Here is a 12,873-nt window from a genome sequence, read left to right on the forward strand (position 1 = left end):
CATTTGAACTCTCCCAAGGTGTTTCGTGTTATCTGCGATCTTTGCATGATGCTTATTGTATGATCCACGCACCATTTTCTGAAGAGCAAATCATTTCCACCATATGCAAAGCTAAAAACGTAAGTTTTATTCTTAAATTAATAGATTTAAAATTACTTTTTCGGTATTGTAATGGTGTCTCATGTAGAGACACAGTTATAATACCCAATTTTTATAGCGTACTGTCTTTAATCAAACAAGGTGTAATTCGTAAAGGGTTACAATCTTTTTTGATGAAATACGAGTCATTTCTGGAAGGTCAACATTTTTATCTTTGTTTATCCCTTGGGCTTCTAGACCAACCAATTAATTTTTCACCAAAGAGTGTCCAAAATGATTAGTTTTTTCCCATTATACTCTTTTTCAATAGCAATTTTTTCATCAGTATCCATTTGCTTATACGAAAGCAAGCATATTATTTTCAAGAAACATTGTCTTTATTTTACAACATAATACCTAACATCTGAATTTTCCGTGCTATTCGGACGGTTCTTTTCAGAAGATGTCATTTCCTCTTGTAATGATACTGTGAAATGAAAACAGATTATTCGATCTGTAATCAAATTTGCTCGCTGCTTCAACTAATTTTATTTAGTTTTCCTGAACACTGAGGTCACACACAATTATCTAATATATAAATTTAGGCAAGCCTAAAAGCGGAGCTTCCCATTTATTTAATTTTCACTGGAGCTTACAATGTTTTCATTCTAGTGAATAAGCGGCCAAAGTACTAATGTTTATGGCGGTTTATAGGTGCAAGACAAATTTAAATAGCTCACGGTTAAACTGAATGTCAGCGGTACGACAAAAATAATAATCTTAAAGCGGGGCAAAATCATTGCTCATGGCACGAAAAATCACTTTAGAGTACAGTAAATTACCTGCTTTCTAGCAATAGAAAATAGTTTCGCGATCCTGTTATAGTTTCGCAGCAGTTTAGTAGACTCCACAATATCTATTACATTGATATAGGATATATTCAACGTGAATAGGGTCTGTCGGATTAGCTCAATCGGTAAGGTGCCGGTCTGCGGATCGGGAGGTCGCGAGTTCAAAACCCCAGAGGGTCAAGTTGTTGTTGTTGTTGTTGTTGTTTTTTTTTTTATTTTTTTTTTTTATTACTACCCCGTTGCAAAAAAAGGGTTTGTTTATTATATCAACCCGATTTAGCTTTCGAATGCTCCTTTATGTACGATGCTGGCTTTACAGATAGACACGAAAGTCATCGATCGATTATGGCTCTCAATGTCCACTTTTTTGGCGGTCGATTACTTTCTACACGTAATTTTCAGCCACATTTTGTTTCTTGCTTCTTGTTTTTCTTTTCAAACCTCTTTAAATTTACAAGCCGCCTTTATACGGCCTTCTTGCTTCACTATTTCTACCATCAAACTATGGCGGCCATGTTGCGCGACTCCGTACGTACGTACGCGCCCACGAACCATGCCGCTATCCATGTTGACCATGAAAACTCATTTCGATAGTGTTCCTTCTTTCATGCGTATGGGGCTCTGCTCTGCGGCCCTTCGGGCCGCTGTAGAGCTCCGCTAGAAACCAAAGGATTTTTAACTTTCAGAACCGCTGCTGAGTATCCTTTACAATATGTCTCATTTCCATAACAAACCACTTTCATTTAAACTGGAAACGATTACTGAAGCGTATGTACATTTCGTCGATAAAAAATATGACTAAACGTTTTCGAAATATTTGTCACTCTGAAGATGATCAAAAGAGAAAATTTAGTCATTTTTAAGCAGCTTTTAACCTTAATTTTTAATAAGATTTCTGAAACGTTTGTGTTTTCAGGAAACTGGTGCAGTTTTGTACGCCGCATTCTGAACATCTTCTGTCCTAACATCATTTCTAACGCTGAGCTACGCCGGGCAACCACCGGGCAACAACATCAGCTCTGAAGTGAATAAGAGGAGATGGTGCTGGATCGGATATGTCCTCAGGATGGATCCATCATCAATTCCCAGAGTTGCTTTGCACTGGACGCCATCTGGAAAGAGAGCAAGAGGACGACCAAAAGAGACCTGGCGACGGACAGTTGAAAAAGAGATGCGGGCAAGCGGAGTCAGCTGGGGAGAACTGTGGAAGAAGACAAAGAACAGACAGCGGTGGCGGTCTCCGGTAACGACTTATGTGCCCAAGGGAACGAAGAGGATTGAGTGGTGCAGTTTTGAGAACTTACAATGTACTACTTAAATATACAAGACAAATTGTGACAAACGAAATCCTGTGTTATATATCCATAGCAATACTCTTAGTTGATTATATTGGGTATTATTGAGAAAAAGGATATCTTATCTGGACAGGGATCGCGGGGCCGGGAGGGAGGGATGGGCGGCTTAGCCTCCCCCCCCCGATATGTTCGAAAAATAGAGACTTTCTGCGTGAGGAGTCTCTACAGCCCCTCCCCACTTCAAGTCACTAGTCACCCCCCCCCCCCCCCCCAATTGGTAAAATACTACGCGGTCCTTGCTGGAAGAGACTGAAATCCCATGTCTTCCTAATATTGTTTAGCCGGCTTGAATAAACATTAAACAAATCCGATTTGAAAATGAACGCAAGGAATACTGAATATTAGTATTTATCCAAATAAGGCCGAAGTCATCAATAAATTTAAACTCCCGCAAGATGTTTTGTCCAATTTGTGATGTTTGTACGATTTTTAGCTCAGCCTGATTAAATTTCAGTTGGCATACTGATCATTCCACGCCAAATTATAAATACAGAGACACGTACCAGTTTCAGAAATCAATATCGCAATTGCTGGGGAAGAGTAGGACTAAGGGAATCAGCAAAGTGGAAAAGCCAAAATTTAAAAATTAAAAATTAAATTTAAATTTACTGTTCACGTAATTCTCAGCGAAGCATTTCAAGGCTTCAGAGTAACTCGCGGCGATGTCCTTCAATTTCTCTCGTTTACGGGACAGCTGGTGTTCTTTTCTATTTGATTTAAATGTCAGTAAAAGCACCTCAGTTTACTATCAGGTAACACTTACAAACTGTGTTGTCACCTCACTTCTAGCACGGATGGCAGTGGTGGGAAATACTTTCATTTTGGCGGCAATTTGGAAGAACCCGTCCCTCAGGACCCCATCTTATGTTCTTCTTGCTGGTTTGGCCTTCACAGACTTTTGCACTGGGTTACTGAGTCAGCCGTTTTTCGTTATGTACCAATTTGCGGTATTAGCTGAGAACAGAAAGATGATCTGCATTGCTGGAGTTATCTCACAAATCGTTGGATACTACTTTTCCTCTCTAAAAGGCATTGTCACGACAATAATGGCTGCAGAAAGATGGCTGCATATGAGCCGCAGATCTCTTTTTACAGTTCGTTGAGTCGTTATTATTTATGTCACGTTTGTAGTTTTGCTTATTGCTTTTTTCGCTTGTCAAGTGTACAGCTGGTATTATACGAATGGAGTCTTTAGTGAATTTACTGTCATTTTCATTTTAGGAGCTGCACTTTGTATTTTTATCACTTTCTTCGCTTATTTCAAAGTTTTTCAAATCATACGTGATCATCGAAGTCAAGTGCAAACAAATCAAAACGCCATTAACATCGAAAAATACAAAAAATCTGTATTCACAATTCTGTATGTCCTTGCAATATTTTTACTGAGTTACGGTGCGTACGTGTGTTGCCTTTTGATAGTGCTCATTATGGACAAATTCGAAACATATTCATCGTTAGTGGCCATAAATACTTGCGGGCCATTGTGTTGTCCTCGTCTATTGAGAATCCCTTGCTTTACTATCGGAGGATAAAGGAAATTAGAGATAGTGTAAGAAGCAATTGTTATTACACTAGTTGGGTGAATGAAGATCGTTTGACCCAAAAAAACTAAAACCTATTTGCCTGATTTAATTAATTTTTATTTATTTTTCCTGTTGAAGTCACAGGAATCAGTGATTTCGGTGCATGGCCCAAATGTATAGTAAAATCATTAACGTTGACTTCGGATTGACCGTTCAAATTTGTACAATTCCTTGCCGTTTCGTTGTTAGAAGGGTGCCTATTTTCCTCTCGTGGTTTGTCCACTAAATTGAAAATGTACGTCATCAACGAGCAAAAAGAAGTCATAAAAATGAACCATCCACGATACGTGTGTAAATCATTTGGCATTTGGCTAAGGTATTGCAGTCTTCAGTCTTCAGAGAAACTTTTAGTAGCGCTCTCTGGATTGCCTGCGACTATTCCTGCTACGGTAGTTTCCGTTTTAACTTCACCAAATGAAATGTATGGTTCCTCAAACACAATTTGGCTATTATCGATAACGATCTGACGATATTGGAGTGTACTGACGAGTTCAAAAGTTATCTCACGTGCTTTTGATGCATGGAAACTGAACACGAAACTCGTTTTTTGTCTTTGTTTCTTCGTTCTGTATTTCCTGCTTGGAACTATCTCGGGCGGGATAAACGTCAATTCTTATAGGGTCAATAACTGAAATAATTTCGTTACTTTGCACTTCATCAAACTCTATGACTCCTGTGCCATCTACCTTGAGAATCTTTTCTTCTTCCGCCTTCGGCAAATTCATGACTTTTATCGTAAACAGAACGATTTCTTAACTTGTACTCGTGGGGGGTGTCCACAAGGCTCCTCCTTCGGGCCTCTTCTCTGGAATCTGTTCCAAAATGATCTCTCGCTACATAGGCAGTCTGCTAGTCTATTTATGTATGCTGATGATCACCAAATATACGCCAATGATAATGATATACAGAAGGCCGCCCAAACTCTTAGGAGAGAAACAGAGGCAGTGTCACAGTGGTACAAGGAGAACCTACTGCAAGCCAACCCTCAGAAATACCAGATCCTTACCCTTGATCCACAACCTTCCAAGAGAACCCCTGAATATGCACTGAAGATGGAATTCGATGGTCATGAAGTCAAATCATCGGAGTATCTCAAAATTCTTGGTGTAACCATCGACAACAAACTGACATTTAGTGAACACATTAGTGATATTTGCAAGAAAACGAGTTGTAAGGTTGGGGTGTTAATGAGACTACGTAATCTAATTCCATGGTCTGCAAAGTTACAGCTGTACAAATCTAGTATTTTGCCTCACCTCACATATTGTGATATTGTATGGCACTTTTGCAAATCATCCGATAAGAAGAAAATGGAGAGAGTTCAAGAGCGCGCACTCAGGGCAGTCTTTAAATCCCAATCGGAGACCTACAGTGAGCTACTGAAAAGAGCAGGTCTACCAAGTCTGTACCAAAGACGTCTACAAAACATTGCCATTCTAATGTATAAAGTAAAACACGGACTTGTGCCCACTTATTTAACAGAAATATTTAATACAGCCCCGAAACGATATAATCTGAGGAACGCTGATTTTAATATTCCACGTTTTCGCACAGTACATTATGGAAAACATTCTTTACGATATTTCGGGCCTTATCTATGGAGCAAACTAGACCACAGTGATAGAGAAAAACATAATGTCACGAGTTTTAAAAACAGTATTTTAAAAAAAGACCTCACCCGTCTTATACAAACTGAGTGTCAATGTGACATATGCAGCTAGCCGATATACTTTTTTAAATTTTTAATTTTTAACTCTTAACTGCAATTTTTATCTTTCACCTACTTTTATGATAAAATTTTATATTCTATTGTAATTTATTGATTTATTTATTTATTTATTAATGTATGAAGTACGATTCTTCAGTTTTTCTTCTTCTTAGAATTTAAGTGTAAATATTCTAACTTTAAATAGCTTAGATATATAATAATGTAAATAGTGTCCACAATTAGTTTTTTTAAGCTAAATACTTCAGACACTTTAATAAAGTATTTCATTTCATTCATTTCATTCAACAGGGGCTACTACATTTGCACCTTCCATATCACTGAGGAAACACATCTTACGATGAACAAAAATCGAATTGATTGCTGTACTATGTGGTGTAGAAGATCCATTTGTGGCGTCTTCGGGATTGACGTTAAAACGGTCTGGCTTTGTGTTCACTGGACTACTGGACTCATTTGATTGAGTCTCATTACGAAACAATGGTTTGGGATGGTAATTGTCCTTATCCTGTCTTCCCTTACGTAGTTTAATACGGTTTGCTAACTGTTGCGATCGCACGGTATAAAATTTGGGTGGGGTTCTTTGCTCAATCTCGCAAGCGTCTATGGCGGGAATACTCGGGAAGGTAATCTCGCGTGAAGCAAATTTGGTGTTATCTGGGGTTATCATTCGTTGTCCGGTTACACAAGAATGATCTGTATTGAGGTTCCGCGCGCGATTACGACTTACGCTGCCTTTAAAATTTCGGTATGCTGTATGTGCATTATTCTGATTTAGATTTCTCTCTGGGACGACCTCACTTTTTTCCAGTTCAAAAAAGGTCGTTGCCAGTTTAAATGCTGCTGTTCCTGCTGGTATGGAATATCAGGGCATAATCGAGGTGGTTTCCAATTGTCGCGATCTCGTAGTGTTTGATTGGAAACCGGGCTCGAGGGATATCTGTCCTGCTCCTGTCTTCGGTAACAAGTCGCCATTATATGCCCCGCTCGGCCACAAAAATCGCATATCGCTCGCCCGTCAAAACTTCGTCTTCCGCGTTGAATCTGGCCCGAAAAATGTGAATTGTACGATCGACGCAATTCTCGACGAATAGATTGTGCAATTATGCGTTCAAGCTCTGAATTATCCGGAAATGTGTCGTGGTTGAAAAATTCGCCTTGGCTGGTACTTGATTGATAATTCCCGAAAGCTACGAGTGAGGGTGTTAACTTATCATCAGTGGATTTTTTTAGTTCCGCGAGCGCGTTCAAAATCTGGTCCGTGCGATCAGTGGTCTCTTGTTCGGGCAAAGACTCCTTAAGTTATGCGTGCATCTCAGCGACTTCGAAGGTGCCTGGCCGTTGTAAAAGGACATAATTTTTAATATGGGGTCTTAGACCTTGAAGTTAACTCTCTCTGATCGAAGTAAATTTATACGTTGACAAAGACAGCGGATTTTAGCTGCAAATTTGCTGACGGACTCGGTCGCCAGTTGTTTGGTCTCGTGCAATTGTTGCCTAAGAAGCCAAATATCCGAGTCGGAATGGAACTGCTTTTTGAGAGCCTTCGAAAGGACGTCAAAACTTCTGTCTTGTAGTTCAGGTGTCGTGTTGAACCAGATACTAGCGTTGCCAGTTAAAAACAAAAGAAGGGGACGGCCTTCTTTTCAGGGGTTAAATTGTAAAAAGCCGAAGTACGATTGAAGTTCACTAAGAATTCATTAACGTCTTCATCGGCGTCGCCCGAAAATGCTGCCATGGGAACGCTATCGTTACCAGGAAATGTGGGCGTAACGTGTGATTTTTGAAAAGCTTTTATTTTACATAGCGTCGAAATTTGTGCAGCCCAATTTTCGGTAAGTTCTTTATTCTGTTGAGACCTCTCTGTTTTGAACACCAAAATTCCTATCGAAGACGTTTAAAATTGTTTTTTTTTTCTTATTCAGCCAAGTGAACCCTAAAGCACAAGGGGCCTTTGACAACAAACAATCAATTTAACCAAGAAAGAATGCATAAATGTCTCCGATTCCCATTAGTGAAATTGACTAGATGGCAAATAAACATTCGAAGAAACAATCTTTTTCGCGCTCGGCACTCTGCAACCAGAAGACTACTCGTCGTTTCTTTATGTGTTTTATCACTAGCTTCCAAAAAACTAATCTAAAGTTGAAATCAAAACGAAAATGCTGCCATCCAGTTTAGTCACATGACAGTTCGCTTTAAAAGGCCTCAATTAAGTTTGCTTTGTGATCAATTTATGTTTAAAGCAGCACGCAATGAACGGGCTTCCTTTATGAAATACCGCTGATTGGTCCTATTCTGCTTTTGACGTCATGGCCGGTCTAGACCCAGCTCCCCACTGCGCGCCGTGACGTCAAACAAGTGATACACTCAAGAACCAAACAAACCGAACATGGAATTTTTAAGCTGCGACGGCATAGACTTAAAATCGCTAAAATCACAACAACACGTGCGCTACTTCTAAATTCGTTTTGAGTCTAATACGTCAAGATTAAAAATCGCCTTTTCAATTTACTTACCTGTATATTTGCTGATATGATATATGATAGCTTTATTTTCACACGCTGTTTCCATCGGCTTTTCTAAAAAACTATTATTACACTAGTATCCTTCTAAACTTCAGATCATTTATAAATTTCCAAGCCTTTAGCTTTTTTTCGGTTTTCCGGCAACCAAGCCGCAATCTTCCTTTGAAATTCCCTGTTCAGTTTGTTTGGTTCTTGAGTGTATCACTTGTTTGACGTCACGGCGCGCAGTGGGGAGCTGGGTCTAGACCGGCCATGACGTCAAAAGCAGAATAGACCCAGCTCCCCACTGTGCGCGGTTTTGGACCAACCGGAAGTGAAAATATTGCGTGTTTTAGGTCGAAAACGCGGTGAAAAAACGAGATTTCGAATTTCTTTTTTCGATGTTCGCATCACCATACCACGTAGATTTAATCAGGCAAATAAAAAAAAATCTGTCATATACACTTTAAGTTTCTGGCATAGCGAGATCCGAGGAAAAACTCACAGTTCGTTGTTGACGCGTGTTTCTTGCTTGGCTGCGGGAAGTACTGGGGAAAGCCCGGATAACTCTACCAATCTGTTGCACGGTGTTTTTGGGGAGCCCTGATTGGTTTTCTTGTGCCGCTCTCGAGATATAAATCTGGACGGGATTTCAACTTTTCCCAAATTTATTACATTGTTGACTCGTTGGCTTCAGGTATTGGTCTCTTCTCTCTCTGCTCTTAACTGCTCACTTACACCCTAAAACGAAGCTTATATAAACCACACTATAGATCTACCACTCACAGTGATTGGTTAACGTGAATTACGTAAAGCTTTGTGATTGGTTAAATGTAATGTTTTGGAATGTTAATCTTACCTGGCAACGGCGGCGTCCTTTAATCTTGCGCGAACCGCGTTCTTACTTTTTGCTGTACAACTTACAATACCTAGCAAATTAATCGGCTTAATGAAACAGCTTATACGCGAGAGCATAAATGTAAGTTTCTCCAATACCAATCACTTTAATTTCTGGAACTAAGCGGTTTTTCCTTCCGTGCGTGATCTGCTTTCACAATGTTAAATTCAATAACACAAAAGTATACAAAAGTAACATGTAAATATTTTGTGGTAACTAGGTAAACTAATTAAAGCGATCCATTCATTGTTCATAAAGTGGAATAGAATCAAAGTTCCACAGTTCGTGCTGGTCAACAGACCAGAGTGTCCAGAATTAACTTAAACTAAGTTAAGAACACTTAAGAACATAAATGCTAGTAATTAAAATAGTGACCAGGTCGTTACTTGACTGTTTGGCGAACACAAAAACATTAACTGTTTAGTTTAGCTGGTCAAACAATAGTTGTTTACGAAGAGTAACCAAATCGATCTGGAATGAAAAGAAAAGGGATTAGGGCCTGGAAATTTTCCCACGAGAAACTTTTCCAGCTTGCAAAACAAAATGCAAATTGTTGCAAGAACGTGTGCATAAGTCAGCCACAAGTTCTGGCACGTGTACGTTGCTTAGTAACAATCTGGTCGTTGTACGAAAAGTACAAATCTAAGTAAATCAAATAAAATTGTTTATATTGATTAAACAAGTGAAATCACTCAAAGCGCAAATCTACTACATTTTGGAATGTAAAAGCGTATATGAAAATATCTAAAACTGTGTGCCAACATCATTACCATTTATAACAATGATATCACTGTTCCTCAATATCAACTAAAAACATTACTTCATAAAACTAACACCCTCTCAAGTTTTTTTTTTTTCGTCAAAGTCAAACGGATATTTTTCCCACCTCATCTTGTACCTTCCCGGGCTAACAAATCAGTATTCCCGCTTTCGACTTATTGCACGTATCTTGTAAGGAGCCGGGAACTGTGTAGCGCCGTTGAATACTCCCGTCAAGTTTGGAGGTCGACCATTTTCTTCAGCGACGAAAGTAAACTTCTGGAGCATCCAAGATAGAAACAAGAACACCTCTACTTTAGCCAAAGGCTCCCCAGCGCAGACCCGGCGTCCAGCTCCAAAAGGGTAGAAATTGCCTTGGTTGGTGATCAACTTGCCCTCCTCATCAATATGACGGTACGGGTTAAACACGGTGGAGCTTTCCCAGCATTTGGGATCCAGATGAACAGTTTCAGTGTCTGCAAACACGATGGTATCTTTGGGAACGCGATAGCCACAGAGTGTTGTATCAGTGAGCGTAACGTGCGGCACTGCAAGAGGCACCACGTTTCCAACTCGCAGAGTTTCTATTATTGTCGCGTGGATGAGAGGCAGATTGGGTCGGTCGTCCAGAGAGGGATTCTGTCCACCAACTGCTTCATCTAACTGGCGTTGAATATCCTCTTGGTACCTCGGATAGTTGACCAAGAAGGTTATTGCCCATTTCAATGTGGTGCTTGTGGTTTCGTAGCCGGCAATAAACATGTCTTCAATAGTGTTGACGAAGTAGTCATCGGAGAGAAAAGCCGCTGGCTCCCCACCACTCTCACATTCTGCTTCATGCTTGGTGTGCAGCAGACCTGAGATTAAATCTCGCACGGGCTCTTCTGGATTGAAATTCTCTTTTCGCTCTTTTAAGAATATGCGGATGATATCGTGTATGTCAAAAAAATACTGGAGAAAGCGATCATAAACCTTAATGGGCAGCCACTTTGCTAATGGAAAGAAATCTAAAATGGTCACCAATTGAGCATTATCGGCATCTGCTACAACGTCTACGTTAAGTTTCAGAAGTTTGTTCAAATCTGGGTTGGTTGTGTCGTAGCCTTCTCCAAACGTGATTCCACAAATAACATCAGCAACACCACGTTGCAAGCAATCAGCGGGATCAAAAGGCTTCCCATCCTGTTCTTCCATGAACCGAACCAGCTTTTCTGCCTGTGTTGTAACCCGGCTTTCTATAAGAGGAATATCCGAGAGGTATTGGCGCAAAGCTGTTGTGAAGAGTTTACGATGAAACTTCCAGGCAGGGCCATAGTTACCGAAGATGATATTTTTTCCTCCTGCAATTAAAATGGTGAGCCAGATTGAAACCCAGGAGAATTATTAGGTTATTACATTTGGTTAATTCGATCCATTGGCCCTCTGAGGGAAATTCCATATTAAATTAAGGGGCGAGGATGCTCGTCGCCTCGAGAACTGTAAATTATAACGAGGGGTGTACAATACCCAACAACCGCAAAAGGATTAACCATTATAGCAAATTCTCACCTCAGCGATTGTTGCCGGAATTGTTTACGTCAGTATTACTAAGTTGATTGTAATTTGAATTATATAAATGACGCGGTCGTTTTAATTTGACCGAAATACTCGCAAAGATTCTTCGATCAATGTCCTCTAAATTTGTTCATATCACAAGAAGATCCATCTGAACATCATATTCCTTGTACAAGAATGTACCTGTCTACTGGTCCCGCGGCTTATTTTGCTTTAAATTGTGTTCAAATGAAACTGAACTCAAAAATTACCGCCTCATCTCCGATAGCTGTTGTGACCTTAAAAGGTTTGCCCTGCAGAATTGTTAGGCGTTAACCAAATATAACGTAACAAATTTCACTGAATACGCTCATCCTAATTTCATTGCAAAATTCTGTTTTCCCGTTGATTTTTTGATAGAAAGACGAGCGTTAAACACTGGTTAAAATTTCATAACGCTGCGATGCCGGGTGCGATGACTCTGGCCATGTTTTTAGTGTTTTTAATCAATCGTTGTGTACCATACTTTGGGCCTCTTCATATGAGCCCGGTTGACCGGGCTAGCTGGTTGCCGAGATCTCGCCTCGTTCCTATTTCCATTGTACAAATTTCCATGTGTTTATATGAGAAGGCGGATCAATTCGTTTACCGAGATCTTGGCGACCAGGATGAATATTTCCTATATGAACACTCCAGCCCGGGTAACCGCGATGAAACTTTAAAAAAAAAGCTTCGCTTTCGCAACGGGGCGTTCAAAATGGTATAATTTTTCCTTGTACATTTCTCCCGCCATTTTCGTTTCCAGAGTCGGTTGTCTCCTTGTCGGCGAAGCCTGTACACGAGAAACAAGTGGCTCTGGGGACACATGATTTGATTGGCTAGATTTTAATAAAGGGAGTTTCAAATCTAGCCAAACAAATCTACCCTAAAACGGTTCATCAGTTTAACCTTTCAATCTATCAAATCAGGTGTCCCAGAGCCACTTGTTTCTCGTGCACAGGCTTCGCCGGCTAAGAGAAACAAGCAACTCTGGGGACGACAATGTGTACTTCCACTTAAAAAGTATGCGAATAAGGACCAATAAGTCTTATTAGAAAAGTTACAAGAGTCGACAAACCCGATGGTCTCGAACGATACCACTTTATATGGCAATATTTTGTTTGTTTTTTTTCTTGAATTTCATCCCGAATTTTCCACACGAGCAGACGACAAAATTCGTCCTGGTAACCGAGCCAGCCTAGTTACCGGGCTCATAAGAAGAGGCCCTTGGTTGATTTAAATTTCTGTGTCTTTACGGGAAATTTCTCACTTTTAAGTCATCGTTGTAAATCTCTCTTGTTGCGACGAACAAAGTTGTGAACGCTCGTCCATTTTCGATATAAACACTCTGCAGTGTTTCGTTGTTAAACGGAGTTTGTGAACTAAACAGAAAGGTAGAAATGCACTTACTGAGGTTGAGAATTTACTAATGTACAAACATTCAATGTGTCTAACCTACTCCAAGCCAACAGGTTGCTTACGAATTGTATCAGAAACCTGCTCTAAAATCGAACATCAATAACTAACCGCCTAGCGTTGCTGCC

The 12,873-nt window shown here is 40.0% G+C and overlaps 2 protein-coding genes across 2 annotated transcripts in view; both read right to left on the reverse strand.

Moving 5' to 3' along the window:
• Positions 1-12,873, reverse strand: part of LOC144657375 (putative G-protein coupled receptor 45) — a 287,434-nt gene that overhangs the window by 65,149 nt on the left and 209,412 nt on the right. The window lies entirely within an intron of this gene.
• The window catches only part of LOC144657356 (steroid 17-alpha-hydroxylase/17,20 lyase-like), an 11,669-nt gene continuing 7,546 nt past the window's right edge, over positions 8,751-12,873 (reverse strand). Inside the window, exon 3 of the mRNA XM_078517700.1 lies at positions 8,751-11,097. Within this exon, the coding sequence (XP_078373826.1) occupies positions 9,914-11,097 (1,184 nt within the window). The 3' untranslated portion in view covers positions 8,751-9,913. The remainder of the gene's footprint in view (positions 11,098-12,873) is intronic.

The sequence above is a fragment of the Oculina patagonica genome, chromosome 6 (genome assembly GCF_052425735.1).
Source record: "Oculina patagonica isolate OP01 chromosome 6, crgOcupat, whole genome shotgun sequence".
In the NCBI taxonomy this organism is placed as follows: domain Eukaryota; kingdom Metazoa; phylum Cnidaria; class Anthozoa; order Scleractinia; family Oculinidae; genus Oculina; species Oculina patagonica.